Source organism: Prinia subflava, chromosome 10 (assembly GCF_021018805.1).
Source record: "Prinia subflava isolate CZ2003 ecotype Zambia chromosome 10, Cam_Psub_1.2, whole genome shotgun sequence".
Lineage (NCBI taxonomy): Eukaryota > Metazoa > Chordata > Aves > Passeriformes > Cisticolidae > Prinia > Prinia subflava.
The window spans coordinates 17,704,454-17,732,181 of record NC_086256.1 but is presented as its reverse complement, the minus strand read 5'-3'; the positions used below and the strand labels follow the sequence as shown (position 1 = coordinate 17,732,181).

At 37.4% G+C, this 27,728-nt stretch overlaps 1 protein-coding gene across 5 annotated transcripts in view; it reads right to left on the bottom strand.

The window, feature by feature from the left end:
* The window catches only part of PTBP2 (polypyrimidine tract binding protein 2), a 46,162-nt gene extending 19,108 nt beyond the window's left edge, over positions 1-27,054 (bottom strand). For 2 of the 5 annotated variants that reach the window (XM_063407568.1, XM_063407569.1), the window contains exons 1-5: positions 26,777-27,053; positions 25,194-25,224; positions 12,832-12,907; positions 1,667-1,839; positions 1,107-1,250 (exon numbers count right to left, since the gene is read on the bottom strand). In XM_063407568.1, the coding sequence (XP_063263638.1) occupies positions 1,107-1,250; positions 1,667-1,839; positions 12,832-12,907; positions 25,194-25,224; positions 26,777-26,784 (432 nt within the window). In that variant the 5' untranslated portion in view covers positions 26,785-27,053. Of the gene's footprint in view, positions 1-1,106; positions 1,251-1,666; positions 1,840-12,831; positions 12,908-25,193; positions 25,225-26,776 lie in introns of all 5 variants that reach the window. The other 3 variants (XM_063407567.1, XM_063407570.1, XM_063407571.1) reach the window with 3 other exon arrangements.
* Between the last annotated feature and the right edge of the window lie 674 nt (positions 27,055-27,728).

The following is a 27,728-nucleotide window of genomic DNA, read 5'->3' as shown; positions in this document are numbered from 1 at the left end:
GTGAACACCAATTGGGAAAACAAGATTTACCTCTACATTTAACAGTAACTACTGTAACTGTGTAAAAATGTCTTTTGATTACACTTCTTTTCCCTAATGTATGAAACATGACTTTTAAGATGGCCAGATACTTGGCTGAGTTACATAATTATTTCCTACTTTCTATAAGCACCTCTCAATTAAACATCAGTCCTTGCAGTGACTGGAAAAGTTTAAACTGTATAACTCAACAGCTACAACTTGGGAAGTTAATTTTAACATATGACCCTTGTCAGCACTATCTATCTATACTTACACATATATCAATCATTATTAAAATTAATGTGAGTATATGCAGGAATACAGAACTAAACAATGGTAAATACTAAAATTCTTGTATTTCATCAAACAAGTTCAAAATAACATCTAGCATCATATATAAGTAGCCAATTTAAAGACATTTAAGTACCATGTACTTATCTCTCTACAGTTTGTATGAATTGGTCACCACGTTACTCTTTTATTTTACTAAAAACAAACATATGTATCTGTATTTATTGCACAACAGGTCCTGGAGAGGCAAGAGCAAAATGGAGAGCAAAACAGTGTTTTGTTATTAAGTACATTTGTCTCTAGAGTGATCATTATGGTATTATTCTCCAGAAAAAGGAGATCACAGCTGAGCTTACCAGTGCTACTGGAGTGATCATCCAAAGCACTGAAACTCAGGCACTGGCACTAGCCATTACCACTAGGGGAATTCAAATCAGCACTGGAATCTCAGACGTCAGAACAAGAAAGTTAATCCCACCATCCTACGGTCTGTAAACTAAGACCAACATTTTTAAAGTTTTTTGAACTTTTAAAAAAAAATTAAAAACACACTTCCAAACCTTTGCCTTTTGACATTAAGGAAACATTAAGAAAATTTACTGTAATGGAAAGATCACATAGAAAGTAAATCCCTCTCAGTGTCACAAAATGGAATGATCACAGGTAAGACTACAGGAATGTTAGAATGTGGGCAAAACCAAATGATTCAAACATATGGCACATGAACCAGGAACACATGCCATGCCTCATCTTCTACTGTCTGCTTTTGCAATACTACTGAACAGTCAATATACCTGGTTAAGTGTGTTATCAGTCTTTAGTTCTTTATGATTGGAATACTGGATATAAATGGGTTGGTTACGAAGATGAGGTGTCACAGCAGAGTAGTAATTAACCATCGTGATAGCTGCTTCTTCTGTGGCAAGTTCCAAAAAAGCCTGTAATCAAAAGAGGTCACTTTCAGTATCTACAAAGCATATCTTCATATTCGCCATACATAAAAAAACAAAGGGTTTGATAGCACATTTTGACAAAAAACAGTCTTCAGAAAATGTCATTCTACACATGCCAAATTATTTGCTAAACTACATCATCTCCAAAAATTAACCTGTGAAGATGCAGGAATAAATATTTATCTTCCATCTAACTTTTTGCTTTATGTAGGTGCCAACCATTCCATTTCCCTAGAAACTTTACTAAAAGATGGTATAAATTCATTAAATAAAAATAAAGGAACAAAAGCTCTTTTTTTTCTTTAATACTTACTGCTTTATGACTCACTTCAATAGCATTTGAACAATACATTTTGAAATCAGACAATAAGCATATTAAAAAACAGAAAGCAGCAAATTACCTGGTTTTTCCCTTTCAGCATCAGGATGTTGGTTACTTTACCAAAAGGCAAACCTAAAGCAATAACTTCTGTTTCTGTCACTTCCCCAGGCAATTTTCTGATATGAAGAACACGAGAAGGCGCCCCATCCATTTTATCATCACTTTTGAATTTCTTGTTGTCATTACCATTGGCTGAAAGACATATTCAGACTCTATTTTAAAAGTTTACTGGTATTATTAATGCTTTATTAAAAATGCTTTTAATTATAAGCATGAAATTAATTTTAAGTGAGTCATCACCTCATTTGGTTAAAGTCAAATTCAAGGGCTCAAAACAAATTCTGCAGAGACAAGTTTCTGCAAGTTTCCTGAAAGGTGGACTGTTCAAGTCTTTGTCCTCTAAGAGAGACCACAGCAAATCCTGTACACGTCAAAGCATTTAATACAATAACATGGAACAACATATTAATTATGTCTAACAAGGGCTCACATAAGAACTCAAACATGCATTAAAGTAAAAACAGTAAGTGGCTACCCAGAAGATTTTTGAAAGAAATAAAATGGTGGTGAACCATTAATAGATCCCAGAGTTTTTTTAAGAACTGCTTGCACCAAAGAAGTGGACACAAAAAGTAGAAAAGTAACAAAGCAAGACAGGAAGTGCCATGAATTCTGGGAAAGATCAGAGCAGAGAAAGGGGATGACCCAGAGGACTACCATCACAAAAGGCTGATGCAACCAACAATTTAAGGACAAAGTAGAAAAATGTCCATTATGAACTATAAGCTCACTCACAGAAAAGGAAAAACCAACTAATAAACACGATGCAGCAAACACAGATGGGGGTGGGGGAAGATCCAGATAAATTTCCTGAACAGAATCAGGGACGCATTAGCATCAATGTACAAAACACCAGAAAGACTAGATTATTCTCCATAATTCTTGTGAAGAATTACAGCAAAATTCCAACTTGAGTTTCTTTTGCTTGATACACAGCTAATCAGTTGGAAGGAAGAAATCTTGCTTTTGAAAGAAGGGCAGGAAAAAATTATTTACTTTGGTTAAAAATATGTCAGTGGAGTTAACATCAGAGTCAAGGGCTAAGGAACAACACTGTCCTAAGATACTATATTAATGAATTAACCAGTGCTGGAAATCCCCATGCATTTATATATTAATGAAACAACTGATAAGACTTCCCCTTCTTCTACTAAAAAAGCAATATATTTAGACTTATCTAAATTTAATATTTCAAATATCCTATTAATTAAAACCAGTATGCCTTAGAGGCATGTCGTGCAGTAATTCCATACCCACACCCAGTACCACCACCACCAACCCTCCTCCAAAAATATTTCCACAACTAAGCTCTAATGAAGTTCTTCCACTGAGCAACACAAACTGTTTTCCACCTTACTACAGTGGACAAAACAACAAAAACCTAACAGCATTCAAGACTGGCCAAAATTCAGCTAGCAGTATCTCCAACTGACAATGCCAGTATCCCTGAAATAGCAGGTATTTTATTTTGGTCCACTGCAGAGAAAGACAAATTTGTGGGAACACAGAAGAGTAAAATTTGAAAAATACACATTGAACTGGGATCTGAAGTCTACACAGGACTCTAATGTGCACCATTTTGGCAAACATGGTGAGAACTGAGCTTCCAGGTAGCCAGATTTCACCTGTTCAAAATTATACATTATAACACTATCTCAAAGAGACAGACAGTCAAAGTTTGTGAAAAAATACTTTTACTTTTCACCCGAAGTTCATCACACAATAGTCTTCCCTAGTTCTTCATTTAAATCTCTATAAAAATAAAAAACCAAAGAGAAGAAACAAGGTGAAGTGTGATAGGCTGGACAATGCATTACAAACAAAATGTTAAAAACAAACTTGCAAAGGATAAAAGAATTACGGTGATACTGAAACTACATGTCCAATGCCTTTCATACTTCAGCTTTCTGAATAATTTCAATTCATTGCAAGCTTCAAAAAATATGAAACATTAACAAACAGAAATAAGAATGTGAAGAAGTTTTCAAACTAAAGGATTTTCTGAAATTAAGAAAATCTTTTTTTTACATCAACAGAAAAATATTCACCATACTGCTCAGATCAGTACTGACACAGATGTTTTGTCTTTTGTGTGGTTTTCAACAATTTTGACATATTAACCTTTCCACAGTATAATGTCCAAGAATTTAGTTTTTGTTACACTAAAGCTCTTATTTAAATTAGGCTTCAGGTAATCCCAACATTTCCAGTAAAAGAATCATAGGCCAGTATATAATCACTCATATACATGTATATTAAATGTTCCTTTAGTAATTATTTAACACAATTTAGTAATCACTGTATTACTCAATTGATTTTGCATCTATTAGCATTGCTACCTAATACTAGCATTTTACAGGTTTTTAACCTTTGCTGCAGTAAGTGTAAAGAACAAGCTTAAAATAAGTATTTTGCTGTACTAAATATACATATCTTTTCCTATGCAGCAATTAAGAGCTTTAACTTAATTCATGTATACACACAATTTTATTTTTACACTGTCTAAAACCTCAGCTACACTATAAACTATTTTTACTTACTGTAATCAAAAAGCTATGTAGACAAGTGCCTGTGCAAAAACATTTATGTAAAAAAGCAGATAAATATATTACAATAATATATACCAAAAATACAGAATTAGGCACGAAAGAACACAGGGCAGTAAGAAAACAGGGGGCGGGAAGGACAGGATGGGGGACTGGCAACAAGCATTCTCAATGCTGTGGAATTGCCCAAAAACAGTTTTTAGCAGTAGGGCAAGTAACCACCACAAAAGTTGTTTAGTGCTTATTGGCAAAACCATCTCTTATACAATGAAAGCCGAACTGGTACTCATTACTGGTATTCATTAAAAAAGCGCCTATTTTTCTTATGTAAAATTTACGCCAAAAGATTTAACAATGGATTTTGGAAGACAGAAGAAATGAACATATCAGCTGCTGAATGCAAAGGGAATATGTACTTTTTCTACTTTTGCTTATCCATTCAGCATCGCCTAACAGTAATTTCCTGTTCCAGTAACTAAGTGTGTATCATACACTAAATATGCAAGCATATACATAAGTGAACTTTTTATGACATTTGTGGAACAAACGAAATTTAGCTTTTAGGAGAGTTATTGAGAGATTCTGGCACTGTATGAAACCTCTCTAACTGCAGTCTCTTATTTGTCATTATAAATGGTACTTCTCAGCTGAAGACGCATCATTAAATTGCACTTGGGAATAGAAAACCACACTTACAACACAGGAATACAACTTGTTCAGAGCCACTGAAAGGTGAATTTAACTAGTGTTAAAACAACAATCTCATTCTCTAACAAATTTTATTAGCAGAATCAGTGTTCATAAAGCTTAAAAGCGAAGTCAAGGGAGCAAGGTATTAGAGGAATAACATGGTCTTTTCGTAGAAACAGAGTCTATGAACAACCTGTAAGCAGCAACAACCTGAAAGATCCTTCCCAATACAGCATTTACAACAAAATTTTGGGTTTGTTTTTTTTTTTTTTCTGTAAACTGGAGAGGGGAGGCCAAGGGATGTTGGAGGAGACCTCACAAGCTAATAACTACTGCTCAAACTACTATTAAACTGGAGACTTACTGGCAAGTAGCTATTTCATGAGGTAGTTTGGATTTCACTGGACTTGAAAATGCTGATGCAATTCAAACATCTTGCAGCTAACACTTTAACAAATACAAATATGCACAGAAAACAGCAGGCTACAATATTGGGGGGAAAAGTTTTTACAAGCACTGAGAGAATGACTAAAAGAAAGTGTTAGCTCCTTTACAAATCAAGTTGCAGCTGCAAATACATAGTTTAAAAAAAATATAAACACAAAAAATTAGAAATCTAGCCCTGAATCACAGAAACATTTAGGTTGGAGAAGACCTTTAAGATCGAGTCCAACCACTGACCCTGCACTGCCAAGTTTCACTGAACACAGGAATGGTCATATTCAATTCAGTCTACCATAAAACCCAATATTCTGCAACAACCTGATCAAAGTCCTCTGCATCTCTCCACCGAGGAGATGAAAAGTTCAGTTTCCATGTGATACCAGGCAACTATTTCTAAACAAGACCTCATCGTTACTAATGTTATTCAAAGCATTACTCTCACATCCAAATAGGATACTACAATTTAACTACAACTGATACATAAGCCACATCCCTGCTGCATAGAGTTCTTTCAATTCAGCATAAATCAACTTGTTGAAATTGAATGCTTACAGGTTGACAAAGACTTGAAATAGTCATGATCTGAGCAACTCAGGTCCTGGCATTTTCAGTTAGAAACTACTATTTTATTAAACAAGGAAATAGGAATGTATATAAAAAAGCAACAAAATGAACTGCAGTATACACAAGGTATCTTGTAAGTCCAAGTCATTCAATCATTCAAGCTATGAATATTCAATGGAACCAAGCAGTTTTTGCAGAAAAACTGTTCTTCAAGTTCAGCATAACTCCTAGCAAAGAATGAATAGCTCACTTCCTGCAAACAACTGTTTTTGGAAACATATTTTAATAAAATCTCATCCTAGAGGAGTTTTTCCTCTGCACTTTTTGGAGGAGAAATATATAAATCTTATCTAAGAGTTCTGAGACCTTTATATAAGATGCATATTTTTTCTGTACAATAAACTTTTTTCATAAGCACATAATCTCCTAATACAGAAATGTAACTATGTGGGTACAGGCAAAAAAATTTTGATACAATATAAAGTTGCTTTCACTCATTAGTTCCTGAAAAGAATGGGGAAAAAAAGTGAAAATGACCACAAGACACTGGCTACAAATCCCCTGTATATCTGCAGTAGTGAAACAACAGTAGTGAAATATCTGCAGAAATCACTCTGTTTCAAAACTGACAGTACATACCAACAACCAACTTAAAAAAAAAAGGAACTTTCAGTTTGTACATACTAAAGACAAGAAGCTTAATAGCAGTAGTAGTCAGTTCTGTTGGATGTAGAAAGCACTTTTTATTTTACCTTGGCTAAATACGCATAATTTAATGTTATAGGACATGTATCCAGACAGAAAACAAGTGACTAAGAGAAAGGCAATGCAATTGAAGATACCTAGTTTATAGTTGTGGATTATGACCAGACAGAAATATTAAAATGTTGCACTGGCTACTGAACACAATTATCTGCCTCAACCAACCAGCAACAGACTGCAGACAATCACAAACTGTATAACAGTGATCACTGTGGTTTTACTTCTGGAAAATTCTTTTCTTGAAAAAGGTTTTCCTTTATGTACCCTACCCTGATGTAAGTGATGGAATGTAGGAAGACAGTTGTTGTCTGATCCAGTGACCTCTGCGAGGCTCCCAAAAGCAAATAAACAGGACCTTTGCTTTAGCATGTAAATCTACAAAAGCTTTAAGTTAAAGATAAAATCTCAAACTCAAAATGTTTGAAAGAACAAGAAAAGGAGATACTACACTCAAAAATACAATAAAACACACAGAATATGAAGTTGTCTGAGGTCTACATTTGTTAACCTTGAAGGTTAGGTTACATGGTCAGCATTCATTGCACTTTTGTTAATAGGGGTTTTGCTGTTTATCACAGACATGGGCCATATGCATATGAAATTCTTGACCAACCAATATTAAAACTATCTTCGACTACAATGACTATTGCTTAAGAGGAATTTGAGCTTAAATAAGTAAACACAGTGAAACAAAGAAAACTTAACTACAGCTTTTTTTTTTTTACAGGTGCAGTCTATGTGCACATCTGCACAGACTGCACCTGTTTCAAAATGCACTGAGTTTTCTAAGCAACTACGATAACAGATTTACAGTATGGTACAGTGGCTGTTAAATGCTGCAATCTCAAACTAATGCACTTCAATTTAGTTCTTAAAAATACGTAAAAATACCGCAGTCTAGAGTAAAATCTAACCGAAGTAGAACAACAAGTTACCATGGCATAGCGATGCAGACAGAAATTACCTAAATTAATAATAATAGCCACATTTTATTTCTCCATCCTGCGATTTTTTTTTATTTTTAAGTTTCTAAAACTGCATATCTGTAGAAATATGTATACAGTATTATTAAATTACTATACTTTCCAATCACATGTAATGTACTTTACAAAATCTTTCCAATTATTATGAATTGTAATCAATTTGCAAACTTCAGAAGTAAATTACCTATGTTTAGGCATCATTTATTTTAACTAATAACCAATTTTACTTAATGCATTAGCAAAAATGGCACATCTATGTTTATTGCCCAGGTTAAATACAGAATTTGAAATATTATTAGCTTGTATGCCTCAGTGCTAAATATTCTGTTAATACAATGAATTACCTACCAAAGTCACTCCTAACATTCCCTGCTAATTACGTAAAAACAAGATCAACAGCATCATTCAAAGCTCCAGGAGTTGGTGAGCTCAGCTGCAAAATGATTTCAGAATGTTTCTACTGATCTATTTTAAACACACAAATGTGAACAATGAAATTGATGGCAGCTGTAACAAGGAAACCTTCCAAGTGTCTTTGACAAGTCAATGTTCATAAAACTTTCATCAATAGCTTTCACTCTTTATCTATATCCCTAAAAACTTCACTTTTTTTTGTATGTGGATTTCAACAATGGAGTTCATAGCATGAGCACCTGCATACAGATAACTCACCCTACAACTTCCATTAAGGAATCCTCCACCTTGAAGAGCAAAATCCTCACACGAAGTTCAGCATAAAAGTAACCCCTTTACAGAGGGACCACCTTTCCCAGTTTTTAAAGATAAGGGCATTTTTTCTTGCATTTAAAATTTGCAGAATAAACAACTGCAGCTATGTATTTACTGAACTGAAAGGTAAAAAAATATTTGTGTACAATCATTTGCAATGTGCCTTACTAATGTTTTCAAAAACATAAGAAATGTCAGAATCAGCAATACTTAAAGATCTTGCTTTCAGCTCTGGTTTCCAAGAATCCTGTTACCCAATCATATTTTAACTTACCTAAAGAGCCTTTCTAGTCATTGTGCACCAATGCAAAAAAAATTAACTCACATATCTTTATGAGATTTGCTCTCCAAAGTAATCAGAATCAAGCAAGATTATGGCTGAAAATAACAATAGACTTTGACAATATTTTCAAAAAAGTGAAAGGAAAACTAGCAGTAGTTTAAGCAGTAGTAAAAGGTCTGTAGTTCTGACAATACAATTTTAATATACGCATGCCAGCTGGTGTTAAAGATGTCAGAAACTTACACAAGTAACACAAAAAAAGAGCTTCTTAAAAAAGCTTAGATATTTGTTTATCTTGTACTCCACAAGCTGTTCTCCCTTGCTACAAATTCTAATCCAGTGGATGGGATCCTTCCCTTAATGTTTACAGAATAATGTTCTGCCGTACTGTCCAACCTAGCTCAGGAACAAAAACAAATCTTGTATATTTAAATATAAATGCTTAACTGAAATGAAATTCCTCAATAATGACAGTAGTCAAGTTTTTCAGAACAGGGTTCAGAATTAAGAGGTAAAAGTCATCTTGATCCAAGTCCAGATTTCTGTTAAGACTAGTCTTTTACAAAAGACACAGTACCTAAAACAATAACTTCACCTGTAGTGAATGTTAATTTAAGGTGACATTATCACCTACACAGCCCAGAGGATGGATAGAGGTGACAAAACTGTTTAGAAAATGCCCAAGGATCAGGCCTTGTATTTTGAGCCATGTCCAACATGCTAGCCTTTTTAGAGAATTACTAGCAGTTCAAACTATCACTAAGAATGCAAATCAAACATTTGTTCACCAATTTCACAAGTTTCTTTCACAAAAAATGGAAAGGACTCATCTGCAAGACTCCCTATAGGGCTGAGAAACCATTCCTCTTTCATGCCTTTCACTAGGAGAGAAGATTAGAGAAAGAGCATTCATAAAAGCATTAAAGTACTACAGTATCCTCACTGAATGGCAGCTGAATACAAAGAATACCCCACGCTAACAGAACTGTTCCCATGATAAGAAGGTAGGATGTTCATTTTTTAAAAATCATCTTCAGTCTCACCCATAATAACACAGCCCTCAGTTCTACCAAAACCCCTCCCTTCCAAGAAAAGGAAGTTTTTTTGAGAACTTAGGCTTTTTGGTTTAGGTTAATATTTCTACAGCAGAGAAAGAAATGAGGCTGTGATTGACAAGATTTTGTTCAAGGTTTAGGCCTGCTAAGGCACTGCTATTGACAGCTGGTTTTTTGACTGTGTACACTTTCACCAATAAAAGGCTCAGAGGATTACAAAGACAAACCATGTCTTTCTTCTGTTCTCCTAGCTATCTACTTAGAAAAATATCACAGGATCAGATATTGGAAATATCACAGCCAAAACCAGAATAGGTTTCTACATTCTCCAGAAAACAATGGCCAAGTTTCATCATGACACTTCCTAACTCTAAGAATGAAAGGGCAAGAATAAGTATGAGTTTTACATGGGCAGATATCAACAACACATCTTATTTACATGGGACTTAATAAATGATCACAGGTTCCCTGAAGCCCTGAAGAGAATTTGGGAAAGATTCATCACTACTATACCTTGGCTACAGCAAAAAAAATGGTTTAATTTACTAAAGTTTCAAACTCTTCTGAAAAGTAATAGCAAAACTGAAGCAAAAGTGTTTTTGCAAAAGGAGGACATCAATTCAGACAGAGAGAATACTTGAACATTCTCAGGATATGGTTACAGAAAAATTAACACACAGGTTACCTTCTCACATTTAACTACTTCTGAGTTTACAATCTGAACTTTTCAACTGTGCAAGTCTGAAAAAAGTACTTCCTCATCCACAGTAAACAAGACAACTATGGGAGGATATACTCAGAAGCTGAACAGTGGATTTATCCTACTCTACAGGAGGGTTTTGGGCTACTTAAAAAGGCAGGCAGAATTTGAATTTGAATACAATACCAAGAAAATGTTTAAAAAATAGAATACCCAAACTCACTTTTCACTGACTGCTACAGAGAATGAACAGCACTTGAATTACAGCACTGCATTCAGATTGTGGGCTTTTGTTTGTTTGGGACTATTTTTCCACCAACCTTCAGTACACATTTACAGAATTTATGTGAGACTTTTAATAACAAGCATCTGATATTACACGAGCCACACCACTACTCTGACCACTGCTGCTAATGAGATCGTTTCTTGAGTAGTCATTTATGGTTACAGATGCAAAAAAACCCGAACAGAAAACCCCCACCCACACCAAAAAACTTCCCACTCACAACAAAGAAACATCCAAGAGTAAAACCCAAACCCTTAATCATCTTAAAGAGGGTGGAAATAAAAAAGAAAATGGGAAGCAGCATCTTTGTTAAATACATCAAACTTCCATCCCATTCATTAACCTAATGAGATGAAAACATGCTTTTCCATTTTCAGAATTTTTCAGGAAGAATTTCTGTGTAAGGGCTGCTTAGACAAGCTTTTGTATTTCTTCTTCTGAAGCATCAAAACTATAATTCTTATTTCATTTTTTTCCCTTTACCTCTTTTTTCCTTTGATAAATTAACTCGCATTTAATATCCTGGAACTAAAGTTTTATCCATATATCTTCCAAAAATATATGAAAAATTTGGTAACATTTAGGACTTGGTCCTGTCTTGATGTTCACTGCCCAAACCCTCATCCACACAACTCCTTTCCATAGTAGCTTCTTGTTTAAGTAAAGCAAACTGATGAAGCACTAATTAATATCCAGGACTGAAAAGGACACCAAGAAAATGAAAACAAGAGGGACCTCTCTCAGAACCAGAAGGAAGTAAGAAGAACAGGGAAGAGAAACAAATGTTCTGGGGTTCCAGAATGGCTATGAATGCACTACACTGCACTTCTGACAATCCGAAGTATGACCACCTCTTCACCTTTGGTTACAGAACTGCCAGTGGAAGTGGTTTTCTTCTGCTGCCACACTCCTCCACTCAACACGGCTCTGTGTCTGCAACTGTGCAATCAATCACATAGCTGATCAGTAAGTTGCTCCAAGGATAAACTACTTTATTATGTTAGAACAGTTTAATGCTGCATTAACTTACTCTGGAAGTGAATGAGTACTCCAACAGAAGAGAGTGCAGCAGAAAGATGTGGATTTGGAGGTTTTTCTGCTTGTGCTAAAGATGTAGGATGAGTAAGCATAGAGTTGTCCACCACAGCACCCTCATTGTAACATGAAATTGCACCCTGAATCCCACGTCTTACTAATAAATTAAAGTGGAAAGAGCCTACTACTACTATCAGTGATTATACTGCTGACCCCATGAATATAGAAAATCAGGCACAGTAGAACAGTGAACCAGGCAACTGACTGGAAAGTGCAGCAATCCTCTGATGCCATGAATCAACTCCTCCACATCTCTAAGGCAAAAGAAAGAAAAAACTCACAAAAAATTAATGGCATGGTAGAAAAGAAAAAAGAGAAAAAGCAAGACCTCTGAAATGAGCCTTCCAAGGGAACTCAATGCACGTTCAACATACAGAAGCATCAACTGCAATAGAATGCATTTTAGTGTGTGCCAATTAATGAAAAACCTTTCTATCTAGCATCACCAGAAAACTGATGCAAGAACAGCCACTGTCACTTTGCAGGGATATTCTGAGATTCTACCACTGCAATCTCAAACTGAAGGAGCAAAGTGAAGCTTCCTGACTTAGCAGTGAATCAGTACTCTCTCTTCCTGAATCCACACTGTATTATCAAAGTGGCACAGTGGTCTTCTCTGTAATGCCCAGACTTGCAGATGTTCATGTGTAAAGAAGGTGATGTCACACAGAAGTTGGGCTGTTTGCCTTTGCCTGGAGGTTGAGATTCCTTACGTTAAAGGCAGCTGTATAAGACAACTGTAATTTTTCATCCCATCACCCACCCACAGTTTAGTGTGCAGACATCTGAAAGTTGCCTGTTTTGTGGCATTATTCTCCTCAGACACCCAAGGTTTGTAGGAAATACAAAGTCACTACATTCTAATACAAGCCAAAAGTTTATCCCTCTATAGCACAACGGATTCTTGTTTTGGTGTTCTCCCCTTGTAAACAGGAAATGAGTCCAAGTATAAATTATAGATTTCTCCTTTGAAAGGGCATCACTTACCAGTAACTACCATGCTGCTCATGTTAGAGTTCGGGCTACTGAGTACACTGCCTGAAAGAAGTTCGTCAGATCCTCTCTAAAAAGAAAGAGACAGTAAGAGATTTTTTTCCTCTATTTTGTGATTTTTAAAGATGATATTTCCTCTTTTCAGATAAGTGCAACAATTTGAAATCTAAGTAAAGCGGAATATTTACATGGCAATCTGAAATGAGAGCAGCTTAAGCACAGTTGTTTAACCCACCACTGAAATGAAGCCATCTCTGGACACAATGAGAACTGCTGAACAATAATTTTGCCCAGCATTTCATGTTTAAATATATTTAAATGTATTTACTCTACTTCAATAACATTTAAATTAAGTTTTAATATTTTTATACACATATATATTAAACTATTATATCTAGCTGGGAAGGGAATCTATGCAAAGGGAAATCTATACAAATAGAAATACGGAGTTTAGCTCAATTTTAACACCCCTATTTAAAAAAAAAAAGATTTAATGTTCACAGGAAATGAAATCAGTTTTCATTTTGGGAACACCCATTTGTTCTGCAAAATACATGTTAGGGCAGGGAATTAAATCTTCATTGCAGTTCTTAAAACATGACAAATACCAATTAGTGAATGACTTAAAAGTGGGCTGCAAAATCAGGAGGATTTATATTGAAACCATACACGACAACCCTTTCCACAAACTGTTCGTAAGATGGGCATTTGACACAGCTGAAGAGGTGCTTCTCCTCACACCTTGTTGTTTCTTCTTTTATGCCCCAACCCTCTTCACCCTCAAGACTTCATCTCCCAAAAAACCTACAAGATCTTTATGTGCTCTTTCAATAAAGAAAATATTTAAACCATCCTTTGAGTATTATCTTTAACTTCTTACAGATTCTTTCCCACTTCAAAAGTATTTCTGCAGCACCCTTAAGACTAATCCAGGTCACTGCTAAAATGGTAATGAGGAAAAAACCAGTTTCTACTCATCCTTATTAAAATAAATGTGTTTAATTCTGTTGTGGACACTACAAGAGAATCCAGAATAGGTAATGAATATGTTTTACAGGGCACTTCAGTACTCCATAATAAATTTATCTGAAACTATTACCTTTATAGACAGCACAGTTGAAAGACTTATAAAAATCAAACCCTTACCTTTCTCTCATACTGCACTGTATCTGTGTCCACACAGAGAACAGCATGTTAAAATTGATATAAAGTTTCTATATGGCACACATAGAGCCATTAAAGTTTACTTAGTTTTCAACATCATCTCTGAAGAATCTCTATACAGTTTATTGCATGTTCTAAGCTTGTACAGGTACATAGCAAGCAACAAAGCTGTGCCTATCAAATCAGCAAGAGCTCCCTTAAGATGGCATCATGCCTAATACCAAAATCAGGCAGAACCATGAGAAGGACCATGTCTTATCCTTTTCAGTGTAAAGATCATTGCTAATCAGATATAACTAAGAAAAACTTAGCTAGATAGAACTGAGAAACAATATAGGTAAGTTATAGAAACTTTGTTATTTTAACTAAATTGCTGTCAACTACTGATGTAATAGGCAGGTAGTCGGTATAAGCTGAGTCATAAACATTCTTTCTTTTTCATGTTCTATTTTTTCTAACATAATATTGACAAGGCTAGAAGGCTGCAAAGCTGAGGATTACTAGCAGCATTAGGTTACTCAGTGGTAAGTGCAGTTTTTTCTGCTCACAGTACCCATCTAGACAGTCCCTGTGTGCAGCTGAACAGGCAGAAGCAGCAGCAGCCACTGAATCTGTTCAGAGTTCGGCTGATTAAGATCATTCAGCAGCATTTTTCCCCCTTAATATGACAGGTATTAATTCGCAATGGTACAGCAATTACTACATAAATAGCTGAAGCAACTCCAGTACCAAATGAATGCTCTCCCCAAAACCTGTAGGAACTTCACAATTCTGAAATATCTCAAATTTGACTTGCCTTCAGATTCAGAAAGTTACTTACAACAGCAACTGCTGAATGAAAGAGTCAAGAATGATTATATAAACTTCTGGTTTAAATCAAGCTGAGTAAATCAGGCTTTCAAAAAAGCTGTTAATTTCTTAATCCACAGCAGAAAAATCCAAAAGGAGCACAAATTACTCAACAGAGTGGATATTCAGTTCCTGTATTTGTGTTTCATGAACAGTTCTCTCTTCATTTACAAATGTAGCATTTTACATTTCATGAATACCTTCATAGTCAGTCACAAGATTTTGTCATTCCACTTGAAAGTTTTAACAGTTTTGCTTCAGAAGAACAATTAAATGTGAATTTCTTGCACTGGCCTGTATCATAAAGTCTACACTGGACTTATCTGCATAAATTAATGTTCAGAAGTCTGATTCACAGATGTACAGGTTCATACACGGAATGTTCTTCCAATTCCCCCATGAAATCGCAACTGTACAGCAAACCTCTACTAACTCACTCCCATACGTATTTCCCAAGCTTTTGGTCAAAGACAAAGATCTCTCTTACCGTGTGAGCAATGATCTTATTAGATACACTTGGTTGTTTTCCCTAAATGGTTCTTAAGCCACCTAGACCCTTCTGGCCCTCAATTCCATATGTAACTTTAAAACCGGCTTTACCACAAAAGACATGATGGATTTGGACACAGAGTGCTTAAATTACAAAATCAAAAGCAGTACCTGCCTGGTTATTGTGATTTACTTCAAAAGGGTTATCTGAAAATCTTGGCTGTCTAGTAAAGCAATTTCATAAAATCATCTCAAGTAAGCCAATGTGTGCTCTTAGACTGGGGCACTACCATGTAAAACAATCCCTCCTGAATTACAAAGACATAAATGCTTATTTTACTTACATTTATTCAGCAGAGAGAACTGTTTACTTGATTTGTGGTTTGGGGTGCTTGGTTTTGGTTTTATGTGTATCGTCTTTTAGAGGGTGCTAAGCCAAAAGGGACTGACGCCATGCTCCACAAGCAAAGCTTTTTATCACTGTATGTCACACATGAAATTCAAAATCATAACTAGTTTTCCAAGCACCTTGAATATTTAATTAGTCTAAAGCACAGAAATTCTTCTAGTCAAATGGTGCAAACCTTTAAACTAAATTAGGTAATTGTATTGAGTGTTTCAGAGCTACGGTAACCAATCTCAGATCTTTGAAGAGCACAGAGAATCAGACTCAAGGAAAGAAGATCCAAAAGCAACGTTCACTTAACTCTTTTCCCTGTCTGGGCAAACTGCTGTGTTCTAAAGAATCAAAGCAAGTTTGAGATTGTGTAACAATATTGAAGATCACAAATACAGAGACGGCAAAAATGTTCACATCTAAGTTAAAATAATAAACAAGTAAAAAACCACCATAATTATTATATTTTACCATAAACTGCAAAGGAAAGTTACTGTAATAGCAACATGGTAGAGACTAACTGAATATCCATTTTAGCATGAGGCAAAGAGATTATTAAGAACAAAATAAGTACAAACTGCCACTGTACTATTATTAGGTCACCTTCTGACACCTAGTCCTCAACAGCACAAGTTTTTGATGCCACATTTCTACTCCTACCAATGTCAAGGAGATTAATCTACATTAATCTTCCACAAAAAGTAACGACTGCTCAGATCACAGCTATCTAGACCATTTCTTTATGAAACCAGCATCTACCAAATTACAAGTATACAAAACAAACAAGGGAATTGCCAAGCTAACAGTGCAGTGAGTGAATCCTGAATTTGTCACAGAGTCAATACCGCCCTTGCACTGAAGCCCATATTTTCACCCCCCTGACCCCATGAGAGCATTTCCATGCACGGTGGGAAAACAGCATGTTTAATGCGTGCCTTCAATCAATGGATTTATGTAAAACTGACGTGTAGGATCACTTTCAAAAAAGGCAAAGAATATACCAAGTCAGACTTTTAGTGCATATTTAAGTGAAAATTCAAAATTATATATACAAAAATTGTTTTACATACTGTAAACACACCTTTTTGATATTTTAGTTAATTTCCTTAAGTGAATACTTATTTCATATATTTCTACAAAATATATATACTTGTCACTTCTACAATTTACAAAATCAATTAAACAATGAGAAAGAAGTAGTCCCTAGCTCAGCAAATTAATGTCCTAGGTCTTTGCTTTAAGTTACAGCTAACTCACAATCCCTTACTATACAACCTGGACGGACATAATAGAATTTCAGATGTTCCCCCCATAAAAGACTACTATGAAGCTTCATACTATCACAGGTTATATTATGTAGCTATGTCATTTTAGGAAGTCATTACAGTCATACTATGTTTCTAGACTAATCAAAAATATATCATTTAGAAGTCTTTGCCAACTATTTTCCTCCTCACATTCCAGATCATGCTGTAAATACTTCACACATTCCCCAGATTTTATTACATCTTTTATGCATCAAAATACTTTTTGACAACTGTTTACATCACATACACATCAGCTTTTTTCCCAATGACTCAGGGCTATTGAGACTGACCAGAAGTTATGGCTAAACCTAACCTAACATTGTATTACAGATATCTTATTAGAAGCATGTGTAGAAGCACTACAATACTCCTAGAAACAGAAAATAAGTGACTCCTAGAAACAGTTAACTTTTGTTAAAAAGCCAACAGTATCATCTAAAAAATTTCTTCAATTCCCACTACAAAATACAGAGATGACACTCGAAGATATTGAAAAAAACCATTTTTTACAAATACTCTCATTTGTCGTATTTGCTGATATTACAAACCTCTCTCAAAACCAGGACACTTCTGCCCTTCCCATTTCTCTCTCTCCTCCCTTCCCCCCCAAAACAGAAGATAAGTAAGAGAACTTCAGCAGCATTGCACATTTACCACAGTCATTCTCAGCCTACAGGCATGAATTTCCCAAGGGGTATGACAAGCCAGGAGACAGATCTTGTGATTTAAGGAAATCCAACACCATCGTGAAACACTTTATTTCTAACAACATCTGGGAACAATGTAAAAGAGCCAGAAACCTGATGATATGAAAGAGGAATAAGCATGTGACAGTTTCAACCCAGACATTAAAACATTCTCCTCTAGCATTGTAAACACTGCTTCAACACCTGAAGCAACTTTGGGGACTGGATGTTTGAAACAACAGAACAACACACTTCAAACCCCCAAACACAACATTCATAAACTTTGCTCAGTTTAAACGTGATCATCAAAGGATGCTTCATTTTTAACATGATACAGTTTTATATGAAACACTACATAAATATACACTCACATAATCTTTTGTGAAAAAAATCCACTTGATCTTCCTTATGCTCTGATGACACACACAACTGTCAAAACACATAACCCAAACTACACTAAGGAATTTGTTACACCTCTCATATGTACAGGAGATCACAGAAGGTCCATTCAGCACAGGACAAGCCAAGTCTATATATTCAAAAGAAACCCCATGCAGGTCAATAAGTATTTTCAAAGCATACAGTTTAATTATAAGGTTGCTATACTTCACCAGGACCTTACAAGCAAGGAGTACACCTACTTGAATTATTTTAAAGAATATGCCATGTAACTATACTGGCATCAAATCAGTTATGGGCATGAACTCCATGGGTGCTTAATAACTCACTTACCACCTGCTTTTCATTCAGTATTAACAATGGTCATATTACACAATACATACTGTACAATATGACCACCTTTACATGTTTACTCTCTATATATGTTCTTTTTTACCCTACTTCAATTATTTTTATAATCTCCTCAGCCAAGCATATATTGTTTATAAAGCCTAAAAACTATGTCATTTTAACATGCTCAACTTTTCAATAAGAAAGGAGCTAGGAGAAAATTAATAAAAACACGAATTTTGTAGAAATTGAGAGCGCGCAATCAAGGGAATTTGAAAAGTCTAAAACTGACAGGAGACAAAACTCAATTTCCTTGAAAAATCTCCAGGTTTCCAAAACACAGTGTTGAAAAGAAACAAATTTCTCAAAGCACCAGATGGACTATTAAACCAAAAAGCCAAAGAGTAAAGAATTAAATCTCAACTTACACCATGTCACACAGCCTTATTTGGAAACTTCCAAACTTTCAATTGTAATGAAAGACTGCAGACAAGAATCTCTTCTAATATGTCAATGCTCCAAACATTCAAGAGAAGTACACCATCAAAATAATTTATTCCAGCATTTCAGACTTTCAATTCCACTTTTACCAGGAAAGAAAGTACTACTCTCAAACATTACTGGTATTAAATTAGAATAGCTGAGAACAACTCACTAAAGCTACCATCTGGATGTGTCCTTTGCCTTCCAGACAGACAACCATGGCACCCGGATGTACAGATCTGGTCCTTCAGTAGCAGTTCCTACACCTCAAACTGTGATCCACATGGAAGGTATTTTCTACTCAATTATCTCCTATTTTTCACTAGTAAATTAGAAGTGCTAATGCTATTTTGTCCATAACTCAATACTCATGTTACGCATTCATAGAAAAAATGATTTCATGAAAAGCTAAACATGACTACACATACTTGCAGCTGTAAAAAATATCCAAACCCGTAAATCTAACATCACAGTCCCATTAACAGCTTGTGAAACCACAACCTCACTCACAACCAACTACCACCAAAAGCAAGACTCCTACCTTCTCTCTGACCCCAGCAACTTGTTCCTACTGTGTCCTCTTAATTCTGTATTGTTACAAGCACTTATGCAACCACACGCTTTGGTACAAATCTGAGTAAAAAGATGTAGCCCACTGTTGTGTCAGCTTAGCTTTATCCTGGTTAAGTTCCCAAGAAAGGTTTGTGAATTGGCTACCTAAACATCTGTTGCACAAGTATTAGAGCAACGGGAAAACAGAATGCAGCTTGATTTGCTTGTGAAAACATGGTCTGAAGCTCTAGGAAATGGGAAGGGTACTTCCATACTGGTATTAGTACATGTTTCAGAGATGGCGCAGGTGATTGCATTTCTCTTTGTACAACCCCTCAATTAAGATAAAAACCTATGTGTTCTGCTACAAATAAAATCTATGTGACTTCAAATTAGTGAAAGATATCACAACTTATCAAACAGGTATACTAAAGCTTCCTTACACTGCTGCACACTTACTACATAGAACAAACTAAGTTTCAACATGCTTCCTTTCTTTCCATTTTCAGCTTTCCTTACTTTTTCACATACATTACAGTGGCAGAATGAGCATTACAAAAAAACCCCAAAAGTACAAAGGAAAAAGCAACTGGAGTCAGCTGTTCTGAGAATAAACATAAAAGCCATTACAAACAGGGTCAATTTACTGAAGTTACTGTTATCAGGTATCTCTACTGTTAACAGATATCTTTCATTGTAAGAAGTTATTTTTTGCCACTATGGACATGTTCCCCATACCACTGCTGGAAAGACAAATCCAGATGCCAGTTCCAAACTTTTGAACATGGTCAGACTTCAGCCTTACTTCACTGTTATAATGCTCCACACATCTTTTTTGCTGTTTACTGCTGCTAGCACAACTAAGTATTACTGAATAGAAATGTTGTCTAACAACATTATCATAGCTAATGTAAGATTAAAACAGCTCTAATTCACAAACAACCCATTTTTCTTATATTACTGTGTCTTTGTCTAATCTACTAGCAATTATATTAGACATGCAAGGTTAGCCCAGAACTCTAATTCTAACATTTTAAATACAACAGACCATCACATGACATTTGTTTGAGTAAATCATTTTCTATCCTGCCACTCCCTTCTTTCTAAGTAGTCAAAATTACAACAGGAAAGGAAAAAAAAGTGAGAGCGTAAAAACCTGAAAGGAACAGGCTTGTGAAATAAGTTTAGATTAAATTTTACAAGTGGAAAAATTTATCTTCTAATGACTTGCTAGAAATATGATTCTCAATCCTATTTTCATTATACAGTGTACAGTTGAAAAAAAAGTCACAGCACACCTACAGTATCCACTTGTTTCCACCATGAAAAAATTCTCACTTATTACTAGCAAAAAAGTAGTTCAGAGTTGGTCAAAAAACCAAAGCGGACAACACTTCAAGAGTACTTACAGACTGTCTCCCCTTTCTCCATCAGTTCCTGTCTCTGTCAGTTTTTAGCTACTGTCCTTCCCCCATACTATTATATTCCTCTTTGTTAAGTTTCAGTGACCAGGAAGAAGGGGAGCTAGGTGATACTTTCCTATTTGGAAAATTTAAAAAGTATTAGGACAGTGCTTCTTAGCATCTTCTGCCCATCCCAATCACAACCAACTAAATACACACCACCAATTCCCTTTAAGTGCACTGCAAAGGCCGAAGCCCTGACTTTGGGGTGAAGGCCGCCATCACCACATCTTTAATCATTACAAAACTGTGTTTACAGGAATGAGTTTGCCCTCCCAGCTGTAACTGGGGCTGTCCATGCTTGGCAGCTGAAGCTTGGGTTTTGGCCAGTATCCAAAACAGTGTCAAGAAGGTCAAAAACTTCCCAAATGCTGAGTACCAAATAACGCATCCAGGAAGAATTGACTGGTTCCTTTCTCCTGTCAGATAGAACACCACCTCAGCCACTGTGAAACACGCAATGCACATACACAAAATGAGTCACTCAATTGTTCAAGCCCCATTTACTGCACAGCTACCCACCCATCCCATCCAGGAGAAAGATCATCCATTAGACTGAAGTGGCACACACTGAAATACTGTAGGAAAGATCACCCTCAATCAGCACCCAAAGTTCACCTAAGTTATTCCCTACTCCTGTGTGACATATATTCCTTACACCATGTTTTATATCCCTCCAAAGACTCTTTTAATTACTCCAGAGGAAAGATACATCATATACTTCACACAACCAACGGCTGAAAAAGGCTCTATCACACCAAGTGCCAAATCAGTTATCAAGATTAAAGCATCATAATGTAAAGAGAGCTCAAGAGAGCAATTCAAAGTAGTTATTAGATGCTGATGCTCAAAACTATATAACCAGAGAGTAACTAAGCACCTGATGTAATAAGAACACAGTAACTCCAATGTACTTTTTTAAAAGAAAAAGCAAATATTTTACATAATATGATAATTTTTTGAAACTGTGCACAAAGAAATCTATAAAAAGTATAGAATTTCTCCAAGGAACTGATTTTTTCTAAAAATTGATGAACTACGTAAATATTACCATTACTGGAATCCTTAACTCTCCTATATTCAAGTATACTTTGAACAAACTGCTTATATACAATGCAAGTTCACAAATCAGCATCAGACAGAGCCAAAGCTCATTCCTTTCCACATTATTTTGTAAAATGTAATGTACGGGGTGAACTGTGTGCAGTGACATTTCCCTGCCTCCATGAATTCTAGGTAAGCAAAACAAGACATTACAGACCAAGTCAAGTATGAGTTATTTCATTTGTACTTAGAGGATGACTGGGTTGTAATATGTTCTAAGGCTTTCCGAAATTAAAGCATGCTGCTCCTCAGCATGAGGAGTTTGAGCTAAGAAGCGTGTTCCCACTGCATAATTTGAGTTGTACAAATCCCCACATTTACTCGTTGTAAACCAAGTTTTCAAGCTGTATTCATCATTTTTTCCACCTCCATTTCAAGTTTTATGTTTTGTATTTGTTTCTGGTGTTAATTTCTGGTGACTCAACATGTAAATCAAATGAAGACTGAACATCAGAGGAACAAAAATGTTCTAAATCAAATCAAGTATACAACACAAATAAATGGTAATAGTTTCAAATTTATCTCTCATTTGTAGATAACTCCAATTATAAAACCATTAATAAAGCATTATAAGGAGGCACTCCTTTTACTTTATACTTGCCTTGACCACATGCAGTCCCCAAAACTATAAAGTCCTCCTTTAATTGAAAGACAATACCCAGACTACAGTAATTAACTTCCTTTACTCTTTTATGAATGGGTTTAAAAATATAACATGTTCACTTTTCTGTTTAAGAGAACAACCAGCCAGACAACAGTTAATACAACTTTTAAATTTGACTGATGATGACAAAATAAAGCAAATTTTCCAAAGAGAAGAGTCATATTGTCACTATCCACTTCTCCAAGTATAATTGCATACATCACAAACATGTTTTGCAGGTGATCAGCATATATGCTGTAAGTGAAAAATCTCAGAAAGCATCAAGTAAAAAAAAAATAACACGGATAAGGTGACTTCTCACAGGTAAATCCCTGCCCACATCCTATGACTACCCAATCGTAATAAAAGTAGTGTTGGAAGAGCACTAAAACTGCTAATGCAACTCCTTGGATTCAAAACTTACTCCTTACACATTCCCACAGCATCCCATGAAAAAGAAAACTTTCAAGGGAAGGCCAAATGACTGATCCCAGTTGTTTATACACACTCGATGGGCAAAGCATTCCTCAACTTTAAAACACCAGTCCACCAAGAGCAATGGGCAGTCACCATAAGGACAAATGTTCCACGTGTCCTTCCACAAAACACGAGTGAAGCTGGCAGTACATCACTATGCACACTGTACACCTCAATCACACACATATCCCATTTTCCATTCTTACCAGTATCCTCAGATAATTAAAGAAGCTCCAGAATACAATCCAGCTCATTCCTCCCATATTTATCAGCTTTCTTCAGGGTATCATCATCCTTATTTATTTGTACTACTTCCATGCACAGACTGCTTTCTTTTAAAAACCACACAGCAAGTCCATTTTTACAAGCAAAGAGCACAGCTTTTTGATACTTCTGAGCCTCTTCTTGTATTTTTTAATCACTGCCTCCAATACACTTGCTTTCTTTCTTATATTCATAACATAACTTCTTAATCAACAGAAGAAAGCAGTTACATCATCTGAAGCATCTTTATTTCATTGTCTGGCTACTATCTTAAAATTTAAATTCAAAACTGCACTACCCAGTTGGGACATAACTTGTAACACTCAAATTCTCATAGATTGAAGTTGCTCACAGTAAAGAGTGAAAGGGATCCTGAGTCCATTTATTTCTCCCAAAGTGAGAAATGTCAGAATTTAAGATACAAGTAATACATGATCTACTTGAAACTACTTCTTCACTAGAAAGAAGGAAAATTACTAAGGGCAATTCATAATTTTATATTTTTGTCCTGAAGCTGTGTACATGGAGCAGAGTTTGCTGCTGGAAGACTTGGAACGTCCTCAGGTATCCCTCCAAACTACTAAATATGGTGCTACGTTTTAATGAGCTAACACTCTGTCCTCCCAGGCAACAGAGAAATAACCATGTCAGTTCGTATTTCTATTGTAATTAGCTCCCACGGAAATACCTTAATAACTACACTTTACTCACGACTCACAGAATGATTTTAAGCTTGTCTCCAATACTGCACAAACATATGGAGCTGGATAGGTCCAGAATCTCACTGACTTCTGACAGCCCTTCCTAGAAGCAAGCTCAGCCAGAAACATTATACAGGTACATCTGACAGAACAGCTGTACCTGCAGGCTGGCTGTGTTATACAAGAACTAGTCCAAATCCAGCAGGACCAGTACTGAATCTGAGCAACTGGGCCTTCCTAGACAAAGGCAGGCTGAGCAAGCAGTTAACAGTGATCAGCTTCAGGTGCAAAGGCAGGTATGCAGCACAAGCTATAAGACCCTGAATAAACATGCAGAGTTAACTGTATGCACTAGAAAACTTCTGTTTCTACCACTGAAATAGAATTGCTCTTATGCATTCATTAAAGTTCCCTTGTCCCATATCACTTCATATTACCATTATTTCTCACTCTGCTACTATGGAGTACTGATCTAATTCCTGTGAAGCTTCAAATAAAAAACGTAAAATAAATAGAAAATTAACAGCTATTTGGAAGCCCTTTCCTTGTTATAAAAATATGATCAATTCATAACTGAACTTGAGAAATAAAACATGCAGCAAAGCAAACATCCACTTCTGTGTCTACATAAATTCTAGCTCCCATTTTTTTGTCCTATTACATATAATCACTTCTTTTTTAACTTCAGTGGAAATTGTTTTGAAAAAGAGAGGGGGAGGGACAGAAGAAAGAATGACTTTTACAGGCCCCATGCAACAATGCAGGACTGTTGTTTCAAAAAAAGTATGATAAATCAAGTTTTAAAGTAAGAAGCTGACACCACTACATTAATTCAGAACCACTGTTTACAGCTCAGTGCCTAGGAAAGTCTTTTGTGTAGAGGCTCCAATTTACCTCTAGGGATTTTTGTTTAATAAAGCATATACGGCTGACTAGATATCAGCTCACAATGACCAGCTAAAATCTTCCACTATGCAATTACTGATGCTCAAAGTAGTTCATTTTGTATCAGCACTCCACCCCCTTATTTGTTAAGTGTACATCCTACCTTCACACCAACTGCAACATCAGTGACAATGCTGTAAAAAAAGAAAAAAACGAGAACATAAGTCAATTTACCCTCATAAACCAAACTTTTCAATGTATTGCAATGACATGACGAGGAAACAAACAGGCAACAAGTTCCCCAAGCAAGAAAGTATGTTCCAAGAACATATTGGTCTGAAATACAAAAGAAATTTTAAAAAGCCACTTAGACCCCATAGTTTATAGGCCTTTCCAAAGAGTACAAAGTTTCAAGGAAACGTTACTCCAATGCACCACTGCCAGGAAATTTATTTAGGAAACCGAGGTTTCTGGACTACATGAGATTAGAGGGTGGAAACAGAGTAATTTAAAAGTAAATAGAAAACTTCTCTCACACATCTATTAACAGCTAGTTCAGCAACACAGCTGAACCTTTGTCTGACCTACTCTTTGAACAGCAGAAAGCAATTTTTTTTAATTAGCTTGGAAAAAAAACCCCAACGCATTGGTAGCTACACTTATATGAAATTTAATGAGGTACACCTATGAAAAACGCTGCAACAGGTATGTCAAGGTACACCTTTTCCTTAGAGGTTGTGACATCATCACTCACAGTGTGTACCCCAATCCTAAAAGAAACCTTAGTCCACAAATACACACACACACAAAACAAAATGGAAGAGCATTCCACAGTGTAGTACTCATTAGTGGCTGTAGTTCTCAGACAGGATTTGTAACTCCTACCATTATAATCACAACCATAAAAAGCCTTTGGAACTCTCACAGTTGAAAGGTTATATGCTTAAAGCATACCAAAGAGACGGCTGCTCTGTTCGAAACAGTGTAAACAACCTAATAGGAGACTTGGAAGCTGAAAACTGTTGTATTTACACTGACAAAGGCTACAGCCAGCAGCCCCATTTTCCAGGTCCAACAAAAAGCAGGCCCGGTGTGTAGTGCCTGCCCATCCCAGCCCTTACTATCCCATATGGCTGACTCCTTCCAACCTTCCCTTCTTTGGTTTTTACAACCAGTCCACTGCATATACAAAGGCATTTTTCCACCTGGGGAGGGGGGGAAGCCGAAGGGCTTATTAGGCAGTTTCTGAAAACAAAAGAACTCGACATCTGGCTCCTGCTGGCATCGCTCCTCCCCTCCAGCCAGCTCCAAAACAAACCCGAGCCCTGCAGCGCGCCCCTCCTCAGCCCCTGGCCAGGGGAGAGATGCCAAAGGCAGAGGACATGGAGGGAGCGAGAGGCTCTGGGGGCCCAGGATGGGGGTAGAGCACGCTCCTTCTTTACATCGAGACACGGCGTCTCGGGCACTACACTTAAGGAGGGGGCGGCCCAAGGCCCTTGGCGATTTGAACGGGAGACCCTACAGAGGGGCCCGCGTTACGGAGACACTGAGCCCCTCCTGCCCCGCTCCCAGCCTGTGTGGGGCCTCAGGCTTCAGGTGTCCCGCGGAGGGAAGCTCAGCGCTCCCCACACCCTGAGACACCCGCCGACAGCCAGCGAGCGCCCGGCACCGGGACGGGTCCCACCACCGACCGGCAGCGCAAAGCGCGGCAGCGCGCCGGCTCCCGGCGCCCCGGCGCCCACTCACCCGTCCATCGCCGAGCAGGGCAGAGCGCGGGCAGCGGGACAGGAGCCGCGCGCGGGGAGGCTGAGAGAAAATGGCGGCCTGGCCTGCACGGAAACCGCCGAGCGTTGCCGAGTGCCGGGCTCCGCTCCGCGCTCCCTCCCGCTACCGCGCACGCGCCGGCCGAGAGCGCATGCGCCATGTGCGGCGGTGAAGCTTTTGCCCTCAGCTGCCCGGCCCGAGCCGGCCCCTGAGGCGGCGCGAGCCTGCCCCGCCTGGGGCGGGGGCGGGGGCGGGGGCGGCGGTGCATTCCCCTCCCGGGCCCGCCCCTCCCGCCCCTCCCGCCCCTCCCGCCCGCCCTGCTCCTGCGCCCATTCGGGAGTGCGCGGGGGGCGGCTGCAGGACATCAGGGAGGCAGCTGGGGGTGGCGGGGGCTCCTCAGCCCGTGGGCATTCCCTGCCGCCCCGCCCGGGCCGCGGCTGAGCCGCCGGACCTCACTTGTTGAAGGGAGAGAGTTTCCGCCCTTGGTCCCAGCGCCGGGAACCCGGCCCTTCTCCTCAGGGACACGTTCGGAGGCAGCCGGGCAGCCCTGGGCACGCCGCTCTCACCGCGGTCCGGCCCCGACAGGGAGCCTGGTCCCCATGGCTCGCTGCCGTCCGCTACGCAGACGGCACTGAAAACAACCTGTTGACTATATAACTGATCACTAACACTACATAAAAATAATAAAGGGGAACGTACAAAGGAACTACTGCAGTGAATCGGGCTGTTTCTTAGCAGAAAACAGTGTCTCCGTGGTTCTCTGTAAACTGTCACATTAGGGTACAACATAGGTGGCTATTACACATTTTCTCGTCATTATTTTTTGCCAAATCTCAGTATTTCATCCCATATCTTCAAATATTTGATACAGATTTTCTAGAAGACTCAGCTGTGAATGAGAAAACCCTGGGTTGCATTCAAACAAAAAAATCTA